General features: G+C 39.0%; 1 protein-coding gene across 1 annotated transcript; it reads left to right on the top strand.

The window, feature by feature from the left end:
* Positions 1–4,226: 4,226 nt before the first annotated feature.
* Positions 4,227–14,113, top strand: LOC117325836. The gene is made up of 8 exons (XM_033882326.1): positions 4,227–4,390; positions 8,286–8,473; positions 9,135–9,381; positions 10,203–10,352; positions 10,588–10,947; positions 11,356–11,604; positions 12,363–12,479; positions 13,168–14,113. Coding segments are annotated over exons 1-8 (1,617 nt in total). The 5' UTR covers positions 4,227–4,389; the 3' UTR covers positions 13,473–14,113.
* The last annotated feature ends 1,183 nt before the right edge of the window (positions 14,114–15,296 follow it).

Below are 15,296 nucleotides of genomic sequence, written 5' to 3'. Positions count from 1 at the left end.
TTTACCATATTAGATTTTCAAAATGACAGCATTTCCATTTCAAATGTTACACTGGGTATGGGTTGATGAATAAATTACCGAAAACATAATTGGACAAATCTATGTCGATCAATATCGTATACATGTTGTATGTAGCTTATGATAGTTAATATTTATAAAAATGTCATTTTATGTGTCACCAAAAGTCAGAGGTCAATGTCGATCAATATCGTATACATTAGAATATGCATATAATATAACAGTTTGAAGTTTATACAAAAGGTCATTAAAATGGACACCAAAGGTCACAAGTCAGATTCTTCATAAATATGGACCAATGTCGTATATGTCATATGCATACCTTATATAGTTAAAAGTTTCTACAAAGGTCATTTTCTGGGTCACGAACGGTCATAGGTCAAATTGTTTATCAATGTCGATCAATATCGTGTAAATGTTGCATGGTATCTTTTAACAGTGTTAAGTTATTGCAAAGGTCATTATATGGGTCACCAAGGGTAAAAGGTGTGAATATCTAATAACAGTGATAAGTTTATCAAAGGTCATTATATGGGTAACAAAAGGTCAAAGGTCAAATTGTTAATCACTGTCAATTAATATCGAGTACATGTTGCATGGATATCTTTTAACAGTGTTAAGTTATTTCAAAGGTCATTATATGGGTCACCAAGGGTAAAAGGTGTGAATATCTAATAACAGTGATAACTTTATCAAAGGTCATTATATGGGTCACAAAAGGTCAAAGGTCAAATTGTTAATCACTGTCAATCAATATCTTGTACATGTTGCATGGTATCTTAACAGTGTTAAGTTATTTCAAAGGTGATTATATGGGTCACCAAGGGTCAAAGGTCAAATCCTTAATCAATGTGGACCAATGTCGTATACATTTCATATGCATATCATATTACAGTTTGAATATATACCAAAAGTCATTATATGGGTAACCAAAGGTCACAGGTCAAATTATTAATTAATGTGGACTAATGTCGTATACATTTCATATGCATATCTTAGAACGGTGATAAGTTATACGAAAGGTCATTGTCTGGGTCACCAAAGGTCACAGGTCAAATTGTTAATCAATGTCGATCAATATCGTGTACATGTTGCATGAATATCTTGTAACAGTGTTAAGTTATTTCAAAGGTTAATATGGGTCACCAAGGGTCAGAGGTCAAATTATTAATCAATGTCGATCAATATCGAATACATTTCATATGCATATCATATTACAGTTTGAAGATATACCGAATGTCATTATAAGAGTCACCAAAGGTCACAGGTCAAATTGTCAATCAATGTCGATCAATATCGTGGACGTGTTGTATGAATGTCTTATAACAGTCATAAGTTAAACCAAAGGTCATTATATGGGTCACCAAAGGTCAAATTGTCAATCAATTTCGATCAATATCGTTTAAATTTTACATGCATATCATGTTATAGTTTGATGGTATACCAAAAGTCATTATATATGGGTCACTAAAGATCGATTTGTTAATCAATATCGATCAATATTGTTTGCTTGTTAAAGGGTTTTGGACACATAGGGTATTTTTCCATTTTCTGTTAGCCCGACCCCATAAATGTTGGCTGACACAGGTTTTACCTCGCCATACAAAGCTGTTTATCTATTTTAGGCCAGTAGGGGGATATTGCTGCTGGCTGAAAATTTTTAATGGCTAGGTGGTCACGTGGTCCGACGCGTCATCTGGTTCACAACACCAGTATCACTAGGCTAGAATCTGCCTTGTTATATGCATTTATAGAGGGAAACTTCAAAAAGACCCATATTATTTTGTAAACATTGAAAGCAATGACAGTGAATGTCCTGATTTTATCATCTTACATGTTTAGATTTTCTTTCGACACCTCATGTCTGTAATTGTATAATCAAAATAGTAGACCAGCGGACAATATCATAACCTTGGTAATTTACTGATATCACATGTCATCTGTTTATTTATTTTTTTTATTTTAAAAACTCAAACAATGGCATATACACTATAGGTCTACTCAGAGATGTAAACATCACATATGTGATATATACATCTCTGGTCTACTATACAGTGAGGTGACAAAATGATCTCACTTGTGAAGTCTTTTTACGGTGATTAATTTTCCTAGCCTTGTTAACCATTTTATTTTTGGCATGATTTGATAAGATTTTGTACACTTTTAAGAACATGTTTTACCCTTTCCTGACGTAATATTAACATAAAAATATCCATTTCTTAATTTTGCAGGATAAAGATTTGATAAAAATGCAGTAGTTTGAAATACAGTTGTCTCATCCTGATGTAATTTAATTAGATAGTACGTACTCACAGAACTGATTTTTTTTTTATCGGAGACGATACATGGGTTTTTTGTTCATTGAACTTTGAGGATTTCCTTTGTACATATTAAATCAAGAATTTTTAAATATTGGTTGAAATTAAAGCGTCCAGATAATTTTTTACTCAAAGCATGTTATGATGCATGTTGGAAACTAAATATCCTTGGATTCTTTATTTAAATCAGTAACTTTGAACTGTCAGTCTTGGGTAAATGTTTGAAGAAATCAGTTACTGTTCTGATCAATTTTACAGTAATGTATTCAAACAACGTCCTTTTTTGACAATTTCCTTAAAGAATGTTTTATGAAGGTTATGAAGGAAATGTATTTGATGTGGTGAAAATGCTACGCAGACATTTGTATTGATTTGATTAAAACATATCATTTTAAATACTGTAGTATGTTTAAAAGTATTCAGTTACTCAAAGTAGAAAATATGAAAGAACTTAACAATTTAGGAATATATTTATCACTAGCAAATAAACTAAAGAAAAGATTTTTTATAAGATTTTAATTAGAATATATTCATTTTGAATGATTATTTCTCTGTTTCCCTGTAACAAATCTGACAAATTAGCTGATTGAATTATAAATCATGTAAGAGTGGATGCCTTTGTCCATTAATGTTATATACTATTTTATCCAATAAGTTGTAAAACTTATGGAATAAAGTTGAATTTAATACAGTTGTTTAATGAATAACGGGATCATCACTGGAGTACATGTAACCAATTCACTGTTGTAACCCAATATATTAATGTAAAGTATTCCCACATCACAAAACCTTTGGTAGATAGTGTGTAAATAGTGATTTAATGCGACATTATAACGTTAGTTATACTATCATCTCGGCAGCAGTGAACCTGTGACGTAGGAGGCTGACCGACCTCGTTATCAGAATGAAATTTTGCATATAGGTCAGTTGTCCAGATGGGCCCATGCTGTGCCCTGTATCTCAGCGTGTATATACACAACCCCAGGAGTGTGAGGGTAATTGACAGGCTTTTCAGAAACTAACCTATAGACAACTTTAACCTTTTTGTGTTTAAAACCCTTTAAATTGTATACAAGACTTGTATCTTCATGTACATGTGGCTCACTTTTCAACGGGTTCCGTTTTCAACAGGGTACACATGGAAAAGAGAGACCTGATGGAGTCCATTTTCAACAGGAGAGTCAGTTTTCCACGGCGTCCCGGTTCCAGTTCCATTTCCCACGGGGGTCCATTTTCAACGTTACACCGGCATATGATATTGAGGCCTTCACAAAACAATTAACTGACTAAATTGCCTCCCCCCTCACCGTGGACATTTATCTTCAACATTGAAGGCGTCCATGTACCATATAGACATGTACAAGCTAGATCCACCACAATTTGTTCCAATGTATATTTATCATTCTTTATTATGTTTATAGCAAGAGTCTGAGAAAACCATGAGACTAGCTGCGGTAACGTAGCTCTGGACGACGGACGGACACTATACAGCGGACCAATAAATACCTGCATCGCTTTAAATACCGATTTGGTTTATAACCGAACACAATAACCTATTTTCCCCCTTTAACATTTACTGCAATCTTTCACTGGTCAAAAGTTATTCTGTCAAAAAAAATATTTAAAAACTTGCACTCGTTTGAGACGACGTACGCAAAATGTAACAATTAATGGACGTGCTATACACCTTTGTCCCAACGGATATTTAAACTCATTACCCAACCCCTTACTTAGGTAAGATTTTACCCACATCATATTAAATTCCATTGTACTATACGTGATAAACGATGAAATGCTATTGCGTTTTACTTATATTCAGCTCCATCATCGTGGGTAACTATATATAGCATGTGAACACACTGTGCAGTAGAAGTACCCCAACTCGGACTAAAATTGTAGCTGTGTAGATTTCTAGCGGATGTTGCTTTTATAAAGGCGGCGAAAGGTCCGCACAAAAGTGAGTCACGGACTGCCTCGCAGACCGAGCCGAGACTGCGCGAGTGACCAGTGATATCATCAAATAGGCCGGAGAGATTTTGGACTACCTAGACATAGTAAGTATGTTGAAATGCATCGTGTGCTAGTCCTAGAGCCATCATTGTCTGGTTTTACGTCATATATTTGTTAAAAGCCGTAGAACGCACACATATATTGATCATAGTCAGTTTCCATTATGAAAAGCGACGATGGTTGTACCACAGTATTGCTGAGAATTACATAAAGATAACACGTTTTGAAAAGAAAAAAGAAAACAATTAAAATAATATATTATTTATTTTCTACCGATGCAATTATCAAAACCAGTCAATTAGCGGCGTCAGTTGTCTGTACACACACACAGTTCCGAGAATGCGTGCGAATGCAACGAAAGTGAAAGTAAAGAAATTGTTTACCGAGAAATTCATTTAGTGAAAGTGTGTCACGCATGCTCATCTGTGTGTTATCTAAACTTTAATATAACGTTATACATACACTGCAGAACAGTTACACGCCATCAATATAATCAGTTAGCTCAGAACAGCGAAATAACAGGTGTACACATGTGCATTAAGTGGTAATTCTTTGGTTGTAAATAAATTAAGGGCGTGTTCCCTTAGCGACAAAGGGACTGGGTCCTATCTGGTCCTATAGAGGATTCCGGGCAAAAAACAATCTGGCTGTTCTGTATCTTTCATGTAGTCAGTTCGGTCAAGCGAAATGGGTGGAAATATACCCCAGACCGATACGGACCGTCTAAATATAGGCGCATTCCAAATAGACAATGTATGTAGACACGGAAGTAAATGGTGGCAAGAATTACGTGCGTGTCGCCTGTCCCGCTTTGTCTACATATTAAACATATTACACGAGTACCCAATGATGTATCTAAAGAGACTTGTAAAGTTCATTCGAAGTCCATAATTCATTATTTGAGGTTTTACCCCCAAAATACAACATAAATCGTTGAAATGTTAGTAAAGGTACGTGTATTCCATTCATCTGCCAGAACACAAATATATACTTTACATTTTCATGGAATCTGCCTAACAAAATCTTTACGTAGTAGTAGTAGTACGTAGTAGTAGTAGTGGTGGTGGTGGTGGTGGTGGTGGTGGTAGTGGTAGTGGTAGTGGTAGTAGTAGTAGTGGTGGTGGTAGTGGTAGTGGTGGTGGTGGTGGCATAGTAGTAGTAGTGGTAGAGGTAGTGGTGGTAGTAGTAGTAGTAGTAGTAGTAGTAGTGGTGGTGGTAGTGGTAGTAGTAGTAGTAGTAGTGGTGGTAGTAGTAGTAGTGGTAGTGTAGTAGTGGTGGTGTAGTAGTAGTAGTGGTGGTAGTGGGTGGTGGTGGAGTAGTAGTCGTAGTGGTCGTGGTAGAGTGTAGTAGTGTGGGAGTGTTGGTGGTAGTGGTTGTAGTGTTGTTGTGTGTGGTAGTGTCGTAGTAGTCGTAGTGGTGGTAGGTGTAGTAGGTGTCGTGTAGTGTGTGTAGTGTGTGTGTAGTGGGTGGTAGTGTGTAGTGGTTAGTGTAGTGTAGTCGTGGTGTAGGTGTGTGTAGTGGTGTGTTGTGTCAGTGTATCGTAGTAGTTGTTGGTTAGTGTGGTAGTGTGTGTGTGTGTGTAGTGTGGTCGTGGTGTCGTGTGTGTGTAGTAGTGTGTAGTAGTGTGTGGTAGTTCGTGTGGGTGTAGTGTGTGTGTGGGTGTGTGTGTTCGTGGTCGTGGTAGTGGTAGTGGTGTGTCGTTCGTTGTCGGTTGTGTTAGTGGTCTGTGGTTGTCGTGCGTGTGTTGTGTGCTGGGTGTTGTCGTTTGTCGTACGTCTGTGTTCAGTGGTGTGTGTGTCGTATTGTTGTTGTGTGTTTGTGTGTGTGTGTTGTTGTCTGTGTGGTATTGGGTCGTGTGTGTTCGTGTGTTGTGTAGTGGTAGTCTAGTGTGTTACTGTGTAGTTAGTAGTGTGTGGTAGTGGTGTGTGGTCGGGTCGGTCGTAGTAGTAGTGGTCGTCGTGTGCGTCTGTGTCGTGGTCGTCGTCGTAGTAGTGTGGTTGGTGTGTGGTAGTCGTAGTAGTGAGTAGTGGTGTGGTTACGTGTGTGGTGGTCGTGTGGTGGTAGTGGTGGTCGTCGTCGTACGTCGTCGTGGTAGTAGTGGTTGTCGTGGTGGTGTAGTAGTAGTCGTGATCGTCGTAGTCGTAGTCGTAGTGGTGGTGGTGGTGGTGCGTGGTAGTCGTCGTCGTGTCGTCGTCTCGTAGTAGTGGTCGTGGTCGTGGTGGTGGTGGTTGGGTGGTCGTCGTCAGTAGTAGTGTAGTGTCGTAGTAGGGTAGTGGTCGTACGTGGTGGTGGTGGTGGTGGTGGTGGTGGTCGGGTGGTGGTGGTGGTGGTGGTAGTAGTGGTAGTAGTAGTAGTAGTAGTAGTAGTAGTAGTGGTAGTGGTAGTAGTAAGTAGTAGTAGTAGTAGTGGTGGTGGTGGTGGTAGTAGTAGTAGTAGTAAAGATAAATCTTATCAAAGTTAGGCTTGTAAATTCTGCTCCTCTACGATATAATATTGGTAAAGACAAAGATATTTTAACTGAAGAACTGGTAAAGATATTTAAATGCTTTTCATTGATTGCTATTAGATATTTAATCCCTACTCGTCCAGTACTAGTAAAGATTTAAATTATTAAATATTGATTTTAAAGTCCCCTATCATAATATTACTGACTTACCAATCTATCGGAGTCGTCAGATGAGTCCATCATTCGTCGAAGTTTTAACCCCTGATGCATGTCTTCAGTGGTGATCAGTCACTGGTGTCTAGGTACTATCCTCTCTTCAACAACATCAACCTGGTGGCACGTTCAGCTGCTAAGGCGAGTCGTTGCACTAGCTGCTGCTTTCCTGTATTTACCTATCTGTATGACCCCCACCGTGATGAACATCACCCTAACTGATTGCGCATGGAAACACTTTTGCACCCGACCTCCACAGGAAAGTTCTCCTTTCCTCCAACAGGCCCTCGTTCTTGGCACGTTTTCTCTCATTTGTTTGCCTATACCTCTCATTTCCCGATACAATTCGATTTACCAATATCAACCAACCCCATGTCAGCTGGGGAATCAGACCATGCTAAAATACCCAGGTCCCGAACTTGTCGGGTAGTCCCGTCTTGCAGATCGTTAGCATCCCCTCTGGATTCTGGTGCTCTAGTTGCTTGACGCTACCAGTGTCTCGAAGACTTCCTTCGTACCTTTTCCCCAGGCACTTGATAGGGTTACCAATTCTCGATGTATTACCCATTCCCTTCCTCCTGATGAGGCATTTTGACTTCTGTCATGTCGTCCATAAATCCTTTGCATGGTGTTTGTCCCGGTCTCTGGGCCTCTATTCTCATAGTCTCCTACCTTGATCAGCATGTGTGCATTGATCAGCATGTGTATCCACATTAAAAAGGGATTTCCCGACAAATTGCAGCCAGTTTTTTGCATCATCTGCTGATCATTCTCTGTATCTGGTTTCTTCTTTCTAACGGAATGCACGATCGTGTCGCAATGAGTGCTGTTATTTTCCACCCAGCGCGCCAAACATCATGTTGAAATCAGTGTCTAATTAATTGCATTGTTGACCGCTTTATTCTGTCTTTATTCTTTTCCGATAGTCTACCAGTGTTCGTGTCTTCAGTGCGGTGATGTGATATAACCGGTCGCTCACGGACAAAAACCGTTGGATGTTTCCGCCACCCCAAAAATATAGCATTAGACACCCGGGTTCAAACTCACCTATAGAATTGTCGTTCTTTATGCTCAGTTACGTGAGTGTAAGCTCACTTTCAATGTGGCTATCGCTTACTTTCAATGCGACCTGATTCTTTGATATTATGCTTATTATACCTTTTAATTGTAATTTTGTTGTATATAATATAAATTTTGATATGCTTGACTAGTATGTGAGCCTTTGAATCTAAATGTAATCAAGTTTAAATAAAGACTATTATTTATTATAACAACTTCAGTGGATCCACGAAGACAACAGCCACTACACGTGCAGCACCTCACCATGAATCCCTCTTCTGGATACATGCCAGTAGGGGGCGTGACACATGTTATAGGAGGAGCACCGGGGACTACGACCATCGTATTCGGGGACACGCACATGAACGTAGGACAATACTCGACCACATTGACCGACACAACAGACAAGGTGAATGATGTTAAGAACATTGGTTATTGTAACAACTGCCAATTATCCGTTCTCCATCTTAAGCATTTGTTATCGATATAAAGATTTTCTGGATCAATTGTTTGATTGTCAATCTTGTTGTTTGCATGGACTGATAAGGGGAAGAAAACCTCGTAAAAATGAATTAAACTACGAAGTTCTTGCCATATACTTACAAATAGTAGGGGGAGATGCCTACACAATGTTCAATCAACTAAGTTAACTTTGGTTCTCTACATCCCTGAAGCATGCCATGGCACTTATGGATAAAACAGAAATATGTGGTTTGATCCTTAGATATACATCAAACGAATCCCGAGGTCACCATAACGTTAAATAAACCGGATCTGAACTTGGTTGTCGCTCCTCTGGTACCTCCAAAAGAAATCCTGACATTATAACAATGACTTGTTCTGTGCCTCCGATATTGCCATGACATACCCAAGCACAAGGAGAAAATCCCTTTGATATCGAGGAAGCTATGCTATAAATAGGGTTATAGACACAAACCAAAGTGTAAGTTATATTTGATATGAAGACGAAAATGACAAGCGACTGTATCACATTTTATCACAGCTACCTATCACCATTGCATAACCATTCTATGATAAACCAATTTACAATACCGATTCTCATTTTGCAGAGATGGCGGCAGCAGACGACCATCCCGGCGGAGTCCCGCACAGGCTGTTGCGGCCTTCTATCCGCATGTGTCCTCATCAGTCTGTGTAACGGTGTAGTCGCTTTCATGATCAGCGGGGAGAGCCAGCTTTTTGCCTGGGTCTTCGAGCAGATAGGCATTGCGGAAGAGGTGAAGAAGGACCTGACAGATTGGGGCACTCATGAAGACAATATTAAACTGGCTTTCACGTGTACTCGGATACTATCTGGTATGTACGGTTCTGAATGAAGTTTGACACGTCTGTAGTGCCTCCGCATATTGTTTCTTTCGGAATCCCCTGTACTACTTGATATACACAAAATGCACGTTTATTTGAAATGTGTACAATTTACAATGTACCACCAAGTAGGTATTTCTCTTGCAAATGTAAGTTCAATTGCCATCTTCAAGAAAACTCTGATCCGCTTCCTTTTTCTCCGCCAGTTTCACGCGTTGACTATCCTTTGATCCTGGCATAAAGTGTTCTCAAAACTCCAATATTTCACCCCGTTCTTTTCTCTGTTGCTTAACAACATAATTAGGAAGTCGGTTAAGTGATACTCGGACTTATTAAATTCTGTTGTCCTGGCAGCGATTATGAGCCTTTTCCCATTAATTATGTTCTATGTTCATTTCATTTATTCTGTCGTATTAGCAAATTTCTGTACGTATGTCAATCCGCGCTGCTTGGTCAATTCTTCATTTAACACCCTTTAAAATTATGTTTCAACTTGAAAAATCTTTTTTTCTTATTTCGAAGTACACGTTACAAATAGCGTTAAATTATATTGTTCACAAAACTACAATCCTTCTTGTAAAACTGAATACCTTGCAACCGCAATGGAGAAAATATCGCTTGCTCAGCAAACATGATGGGTACGGTTAAAGTTCACCTCACAGCTCATGCAGTAACCTCCATGTCGCTCAACTTTTAATTATCCACAACGATATAGGGCGATAACTGCCGATCACTTGTCCGATTGACCTATAAATACATGGTGTGGTTGTGGCATCACTGTTAAGTAACCGATAACCGGATCTCTGTTGTAGTGTTACCGGCATCCGTCGTGTTGGTGAGGTTTGAATACAGGATGGTTGCCTTGGTTTCTTCCACTGTACTCGGCATCAGCGTTCTCATCACATCTTTCTTGAATGCTTCACTCGTCGGTCTCATTGGCTTCCTTGTTGGAGGCGTCGCAGGTACGTATACGATGTTCGACAGATGCTATTCAATGAGGATCGCGGACTGTTCTTTATAGAGGGCAAACAACACAACATAATCAAGGTGTTCCAACCTCTCAATATTCGCCTCGGTAAGGAACTTCTTTACTAAAATAATGTTCATTCATTATCCAAAACAGATAATCTTTGTTTTGGCAAAATCACCATTTTCAAATGTTTTTGTACGTCTAAAATGTATTCCTATATATTTCAGGCGTGGCGTCTGGCTTTCTGTTCATGTGCGCCATTTTACCGGTGTTGGAACATTTTGATGACGGCATCTTCCGAGCTCTACACGCCGTCCATCAGGGTGAGACGGTCGGGTACGTCGTCTGTGCCTTGATGCGGATGGCAACCGATAATTCCTGGCGATCGCTCTTCCGATGGCAGCTTTTGGTGATGGCTGTTGCTTTCGGGTCGGCATTTGCTTTAACTCCTGCCGAGTTTCACGATAGCTCTGTCATCGTAAGAGGCGTCAGCGAACCAGCAAAGACAAAGCGATCTCTCTCCTGGAACATATTCAAACACCCTGCCATATACTTATTGATGATTTGCTTCTTTCTCCAGCGTATGGGTACGTAAAGTAGCTGAAGTCGGCATATAGCACTCAAACGGTGTATCGCCGGGTCGTAGTGTGTGTGTGATATTTCATTAGATATTATCGACAAACCAATTAGGAACGAATTTGTCCTTGGTCATCTCGAAGATTATTCTAAGTTCGTAGCTTCTAAAGACAATAGAAGAGTCTCGTATAGATCTAGCTAATTGAAATCAGCACAGAGTGCAGCACAGTGAAGCCTGATTTTATCGACCACTTATTTTAACAACATACCGTAACATCCCACCATATCCGCAAAATCAGTGACATGCTCCACTGACCTTGCTAACACTTCCTTTATCGACACATTGCCATAGCCGACACATTGACTTAGCCTCATGCAGTTTCGATAAAGTTAAGTTTCACTGTACATATTTCCTTTAGGTTTCGGCTTCCTGGACGAACAGGCAGGACTTCTGCTGAACAGCACTGGGTATATCATACTATTTTACCTGGCACATTGGTTAGGTCCAATCGTCATGTTCTCCAAGCGCTGCGTGGCCGGATACTTTCCCCACATCATTCTGATGGCCTTCACCCTGGTAGCCGGTGTGTACACGTTAGCGGTCCCCAAAGTTGACCACTCCGACGGACTGATCATTGTATTCATCATAATTGTGGGCGTGGCTGCAGGTCAGTAACTTGTACCATATATAATGCTTTTAGTTTCTTATGTCTGGATTTGCGTGTTCATATACTCAGACAGACCACTATGGTTATAGTTTTACATCCGTGTATACTTTACCAATAAAACTTAATTACATTTGGATCCATAAATTATTTATTTATATGATACTTTCTCAAAGTTAAGTACAAACTCGTATGTCAAAATATCATTTTTTTGTTGATATTTCAAATTGTAGTACATATTTGTATGTACATTATTGTACATTGTATTTGTTGGATTAGCTAGAAATAACGAGAAATTATGTTGTTTTTCGTCAAAGCCATTTAAAAGGGATTTTCAAAACCTACGTCATACAGCATGAACTACATGAAGTGCGATTTTGGGACTAGATAAAAATACATCATCTATATTGAGTAATTACAGTATTTTGTTACGATTGGCCAGACTCGGTGTATAATACGAAATAGTCGTAAATGGCTGCCCACAGTATAGGACACTACCGCTGTTTTGGGAAATAACAATGAATAACACATCCAAGCATGTGAACAATAAGTATGGAATAAAATAAGGTTTAAAAATGTGTACTTCATTTTTAAAGACAGATTCGTAAGAGGGCCGAAACTGCAAATCCGATCATCGCGGGCAAAGCCGCTGTCTCGGAGTTTGTGTCAGAATTATTTTTTTTCGTTTAGTTTGATAATCAAATGTGTTAACTTAACCGCTGAACCCTTTTGAATATAATTTCTTGTTTTATTTTATTCAGCCACGACAGAGTCACTACGGGATGTCCTCCTCACAGCCCAGTTCCTCAAGGAGCAATACTGTCTGGCTTTCGGCGTGCTCTACACGTGTGCAGGGATAGGGGAGATTATAGTGAAAGGTAATGTTTTCATCGGAATTTCGAGCTAATTATATCTTTTCTGGAACACACAATGGTAAGGATAAAGGTAATTGTAACATCCTCGATACACCAGGCGCTCTGTTCACCCTGGAAAATGTCATGCCAAAATCAAGAATCCCACAAAGTAATTCGATTGGCCTACAGCCATTTTCAGGAGAGAGAAGGATGACCAATCAAAATGCGCGTTATCGTCTTTCGGCTCTTCAATTTTTCCGTCAAAACAAACATGGCGACTGCCTGGTTTGACTAATTGTCACTTACGTGGGACAGCTTACCAGCGAAAGACTAATACAGTGATCTTAGGTACGTTTTTTATGGAGTTTGACCAGCCTATCACGAACAATTGACTAAGTTGCTTCAGAAACGACTGTCTACTGCGCTATATAATATGCATTCCCCACACCCTAGCTCATAAAACGTTTTCTTTACCAGCTTCAGCAACAGAGCAATCCGACTTCCAAAGTTTTGGCTTAGAATCGGCGTGGTCATCCAAAAGTCACACTGACAGTTTGCCAAAACAAACTACAACGGTGTCTGCCAAGTTATTTTCACCTAATAAAGCGAATGTATGAGCTCGCCCAGTCACAGGGGTTTTTACATTACCATTTATCCATGGAATGTTGTTGTATCATTCAGTATAACTAAAAGTTATTATTTCTCTTTCCAGGACAGATAAAAGAGGCAGATTTTTTCGATGGAACCGTCAGTCTGGACTTCTTCATTCTCAACCTTTCTGGTTCTTTTGTCATCGTGTCATCTGCCTTTGTTTGCGCAGCCGCAATCGTCTACAGCAAGATTGGATTCCCGCTCGGAGATTGCTCAATTCCCTTTTGTAACATTGGTGGAAGGTTTACCCGTCTTAAGGACGAGGAGGGATCCGATGGCGAAGGAATTGTCCAGGAGGAAGTGCTGCCCTTTAGTGACCCAGAAGATATTTCTTATGGAAGCGCTCCGCAGCCATCGGTTACCTAGAGATGCTACGTAGGAACAGGAAATGACGTAGTCAATACGAAAAGAACAGATAGTATTACTCGAAATCAGACACTCATATATTTATGTTAATGTCGAACTAGAGTTTTGGAAACATCAGTCAGATCACAGACTTTCAAGAGTGCCTAAGATTCTACAGACAGGTTGATTGACTGAACAGGCAATGGATTCGTTATAGAACAAAGCAATCAACTTATTTGATTTATTGAATTTTTTTCTTTTTCTTTTTATTTCATGTGAGCATTTGTTTAAATACCTAAGTACATTAGGCCAGTATGTCTACCGTATTGTTGTCGTTCTGCCTTATGTAGTGGGCTTATTCTCATGATAGGTAGAGACATAGCCGAGCATTTAAAACATATGACAGAAAGGCATTGTTATATATATATATATATATAAGAAAAAATGTTTATCAAAATGCTAAAACCAAACTTAAATGCAGAATAAGTTTATTGAATGTACAGTATTCCAGTATTCCATCTGTTCCGACCTTGTTTATTACGTCACGCTATTGTTAACGTCATCACAATTGATGACGTCATACATATCTAAGCAACGTACAAATAAACAAAAGTTCAGTCCGCCTGAAGAAGCCTGAGAGGGCAGAAAGGCCTTGCGGCAAAGTCTGTTTTTTTGTTATTTTTTATACATTCACCTTCGCAAGGACAGATTTCAATTTCTTATATACTATATATATATATATATATATATGTGTGTATCTGGTATTTTAATCTTGACCAAGTTAGATATTAGTCTTCCTTGGTATTTGTTGTTTTTACTTATAAAGTCAATATATCAGGAGCTATTGATTAAGACATGATTATTTGTTGTTGTTTACAGATAAAACTTTTACGTCTTATAGTGTGGGTTTATTTACATTTTTAGATAATATACACTGAGTGTGTTGTACTTTACAGATATACATAAATGTACAGCGAAAGTTTGCGAGCATTACCATCCCAGTGTAACCCGGGTAGATAGTAGCCGCAAATCTTTAGCTCGATCGATTGAGCGTTAGTCTAGGCCCGGGTCCGATCCCTAATGGAGGCATTGATTTAAATTAAACTTTTAGATTGTTTTAAGGGTCCATATGTAACTTGGCAATGTTTAAATGTTGTTTTAAAAGTCATTGTGCAATATAGCAATGAGCATGTTAAGCAGTTATGTGTACATCCTAGATATAAATCTGATATCCGGAATACAGATCTGCTTTCCTGAATATGAATCTACTATCCGAAACAAAAAGGTCTAATATCCGAAATGTAAACTAGTAAAGGCAAAAATGATCCAGCGTGAAAGTTTCCAGTTGGAAATCCTTCGGGTTTTTCCGTCAGTCCATTTTCTCAGTCCGGTACTAATTTTTGACCTAAAGCCAAATTTAAATCGCGGCGGAAATCCTCTATTTTTCTGAACTTGGAACTTGGTCACAAAACTTGGAACTTGGTCACAAAAAATACTTCGTCTCTTCCTTACGTAACGACGATTTGACCCGTACAAAAGGTAGGTGCTAATATTCCATATTTCAATGTGTATCTTTATTTGACGTGTCCATCCGAACGTCTCACTTAAAATCTCATAAGTGGAACTGAACACAACTTTATATTGATGATGACGTCGATGGTGAAGACAGAATCTTCACTTCGTCGCGGCGAGACAAAACAGAATCACTGTGAAAACATATTTTGATAAAAACATGAATAGCGACCTACATATAGTAATGAATCGTGTCTTTTAAAATTGACTTGACGCTTTGATATGTATCAATTCGTGTTTCCCAGTGTCCCGTATCCCTTCTGTCCTCTTACC

Source organism: Pecten maximus, chromosome 4 (genome assembly GCF_902652985.1).
Source record: "Pecten maximus chromosome 4, xPecMax1.1, whole genome shotgun sequence".
Lineage (NCBI taxonomy): Eukaryota > Metazoa > Mollusca > Bivalvia > Pectinida > Pectinidae > Pecten > Pecten maximus.
The sequence above is the reverse complement of the archived record's forward strand: the minus strand, read 5'-3'. Positions and strand labels throughout refer to the sequence as shown.

What these genes read in the sequence shown, in the direction of transcription:
- LOC117325836 (XM_033882326.1), top strand. An exon ending in GTGTACTCGGATACTATCTG is followed by an intron (nt 9,382 to 10,202) that starts GTATGTACGGTT and finishes TCTCTGTTGTAG; the next exon opens with TGTTACCGGCATCCGTCGTG. An exon ending in CCTTGTTGGAGGCGTCGCAG is followed by an intron (nt 10,353 to 10,587) that starts GTACGTATACGA and finishes TATATATTTCAG; the next exon opens with GCGTGGCGTCTGGCTTTCTG.